The sequence below is a fragment of the Myxocyprinus asiaticus genome, chromosome 3 (assembly GCF_019703515.2).
Source record: "Myxocyprinus asiaticus isolate MX2 ecotype Aquarium Trade chromosome 3, UBuf_Myxa_2, whole genome shotgun sequence".
Lineage (NCBI taxonomy): Eukaryota > Metazoa > Chordata > Actinopteri > Cypriniformes > Catostomidae > Myxocyprinus > Myxocyprinus asiaticus.
This window is the reverse complement of record NC_059346.1, coordinates 59,293,909-59,296,893: the sequence shown is the minus strand read 5'-3', so window position 1 is coordinate 59,296,893 and position 2,985 is coordinate 59,293,909. Positions and strand designations below refer to the sequence as shown.

The 2,985-nt window shown below is 40.5% G+C and overlaps 1 protein-coding gene across 1 annotated transcript; it reads right to left on the bottom strand.

The window, feature by feature from the left end:
• Positions 1-364: 364 nt before the first annotated feature.
• LOC127426360 (protein B4-like) lies at positions 365-2,670 on the bottom strand. Its single transcript, XM_051673128.1, has 5 exons — positions 2,586-2,670; positions 1,239-1,519; positions 959-1,076; positions 730-779; positions 365-631 (listed from the first exon to the last, which is right to left on the bottom strand). The coding sequence occupies exons 1-5, from the start codon at positions 2,668-2,670 to the stop codon at positions 365-367; spliced, it is 801 nt and encodes a 266-aa protein (XP_051529088.1).
• Between the last annotated feature and the right edge of the window lie 315 nt (positions 2,671-2,985).

The following is a 2,985-nucleotide window of genomic DNA, read 5'->3' as shown; positions in this document are numbered from 1 at the left end:
GAGAAGATCTCTGCCCTTACAAAAAGCTGCTCATTTTCACATGCAAATGAGCTTTGAGTCAGCGCAAATGTGTGCAGCTCTTCATCGGTAGTGGTGAACCTCTGGCAAACCTTCAGCAATAATTTGCTGAAACTAATTTACATGTGAAAAATCAAGTGGCAAATTTGAAACAAACTCACGTTTCAGCAGGGTGGTTAAAAGGGTGTTATGCACAGCCTTAGACCTTTAAACCCTCAAATTACACCCAACTACTGATTTCACAAGTTTCAGAAGAAGATCTACTGATCTCTTGAAAATGTAAAAGTCTTTATTTTTGTGCGTAAATAAGATGCCATGCAAGGGATAAAAACAGTTGAGATCCTGATCACTTTCCTCGTTTCCCAGGAGCTTTAGCTGCTGCAGCACCCTTCTCTCCAGCATCACCCTCCTCTGGCGTTACTGCAGCCTTTGCCTTCCTTCCCGCTTTCTTTGCTGGTTCCTCAGTGCCCTCTGAGGCTTTAGATGCTTTTTTAGCCTTGCTTGGTTTGGGCTCAGATGCACCCTCCCCTGCAGCAGTCTTTGCCTTGGGCTTCTTAGCAGGAGCTACCTTTGAGGCAGTACCATTGCGCTCAGCCGCCTTTGGCTTCACATCCTAAGAAAATGGAGGAAAGATGGTGTTCAGAACGTACAGCTGTAAAAAAGGTCCGCTCGTGCAGTAGACAAAAAAAAAAAAAAAAAAAAGGCACTCACATCAGTAGTCGCCTTTTTCTTTGTGGACTTCGGCTTCTCTTTGCTTGCCCCTTAAAAGAAAAAGGGGTAATAGATTGGTGGGAAATTGCAAATACCATCTCATGCAAAAAGATCATGGAGGCTATACCTACAAAAACTCTAATGCCAAAACCCCCCACCCATTTTAATATTTCATGGACAGTTCAAATCACTAGGGCTTGATGCTTAAGACGGCAAACACTTAACACACCTTCAGCCTTGACTTTAGATGCCTTGGCTTTTTTAGGTTTGGGCGCTTTCTGTACATTGGGATCAGCATTTTCCTCCGACTGTGCTTTGGCCTCTTTTGCCTTAGTCTTCGAAGCAATCTGAAATAAAAAAAGGACACACTGTGACCATTTATACACCAAATGCACAGATCCTTAGATACATTGATCAGGTCAAAAAAAAAAAAAAAATCCATATCCAGTAGGATTTCAATGGGAGGACTCTAGATTGACAAGTTATCCAGAGGATAAATTGCAAGTTACCCGAAAGCGTCCCTGAGCCCCTGTCGTGGTTGGCCCAGAATTTGCAGGCCTCACAAACACGCCTGTCTCAATGCCTTTGGTCAGGGTTCGTCGCACCATAAACTTGAGTCGGGTCTCGTCAACAGTCGTGTATCTCTCTTTGATGTACCCACGGATGGCCTGAGCCGAAACCCCCTTCCTGGAGTCAAGCCCTTTCAGAGCTTCTTTCACCATCTCCATCGTAGATGGATGAGGAGAAACCTTCCGTACAGCCACTTTACTGCTCGTTCTCGTGGACACATCTGAAACTACATTTAAAACATTAAGTGTACATTGGTTGCACCAATAAGGATTCAATTAAGCAGAGTTTAGAGTTAATCCAGGGTTTGTTGATCCAACTTTTGTTTAGAGTTGTTACACCACTTTAAATTTAATACAGTTTAACAAAAAGGGATGAAACTTAATGCGATTAAAATAGTCACCTGTGATGAATTTTTTTCCCCCCCCTTGCAATGATGGATTCTGAACTTAACAGCTGTAGATCGGTAGTACACTGAGCCGATCAAGGAGGCTAAGAAAATATGGCATCATAAATTGAAGACCACACAGGTCTCGGATCAACCGCCACCACCCATCAGCGCCACTACTGTGGGCAGAATAAACAGCCCATGCTACCGACTGAAACGAGCATAAGAGTGGAGCAAAAAAAAAAAAAAAAAAAAAAACCTTGTAACCGCTCACATTAAATGCTATAATTACGTTTTATTCTCGCTTCGAGAGACTCCATCCCATGTCCCCACAAGTAAAGGATGGGGAAGCAGGTAATCGTGCCACTACCAAGACGAGCCGCCACACTCGCACACTGAATTTGAGAGCACATTGCGGCCAACAGCTCAGCATTTCAGACCATAAAGACAAATGATGTGTCTCTCAGTGGGCTGATTGCACATCCACTGTCCATTTACCTAGTCATGATTAATTATTATTAAAACACCTCAGCTGCAAGTTTAAAGTTAATCCCTAACTGAGATTCATATAAAAAAAGTATTTGGAGCAACAGGATTCAGATTTACTGAAACATTTAAATAAAAGATCAAAATCAATAGTTAATGTAACCCTGATTATTTTTTAAGTCAGGTGCAACAATTCAGATAAACCTTGATCCAAATAAGATCAATCCTTGTTGGTACAAGCCACCCCTAATGAAATAATACAAAAAAATGTAAGTTTTCTATAAAAGCCATTTTTTTTGTATTGGGTTAGGGTGTGAAATTTGGGCCCTGAAGTAACATTCCTTTACCATTAGTATTGCTTCAGGATTTAAAGTAACAGTTTATTCTGAAATAAATAAACTTTGGGTGTACAAACCTGTTTTTGTTTCTTCTAAAGTTTCTGGCTCAGAATCTTTCAAGATTGTGGCAGTTGACTCTGCAGCAGCTTTTTTAGGAGGCATTTCAAAAACAAACTCAAACAAACACACTTAAAATCACTATAGTGTCTGTATTTTACTTGAAGTATGTTGTGACAGGGTGTGTGTGTCTGTTTTATTGATGACAAACACCCTGTGCAGTTCTTAGTCACCTGTTCATCATTAGACTGTTTCTTCCGCCAATCAATTAGCCACATTAACATGATTGGTCCAGAGAGATAATTATCTTAAAGTAATTAGCTCAAAGCTTTGTTGAGTATGTGTACTGCTTGTTCTGTTTGTGTGTAGTCCCTGATAAAAAAAAAAAAAAAAAAAGAAAAATGCAAAATAACGTTTATA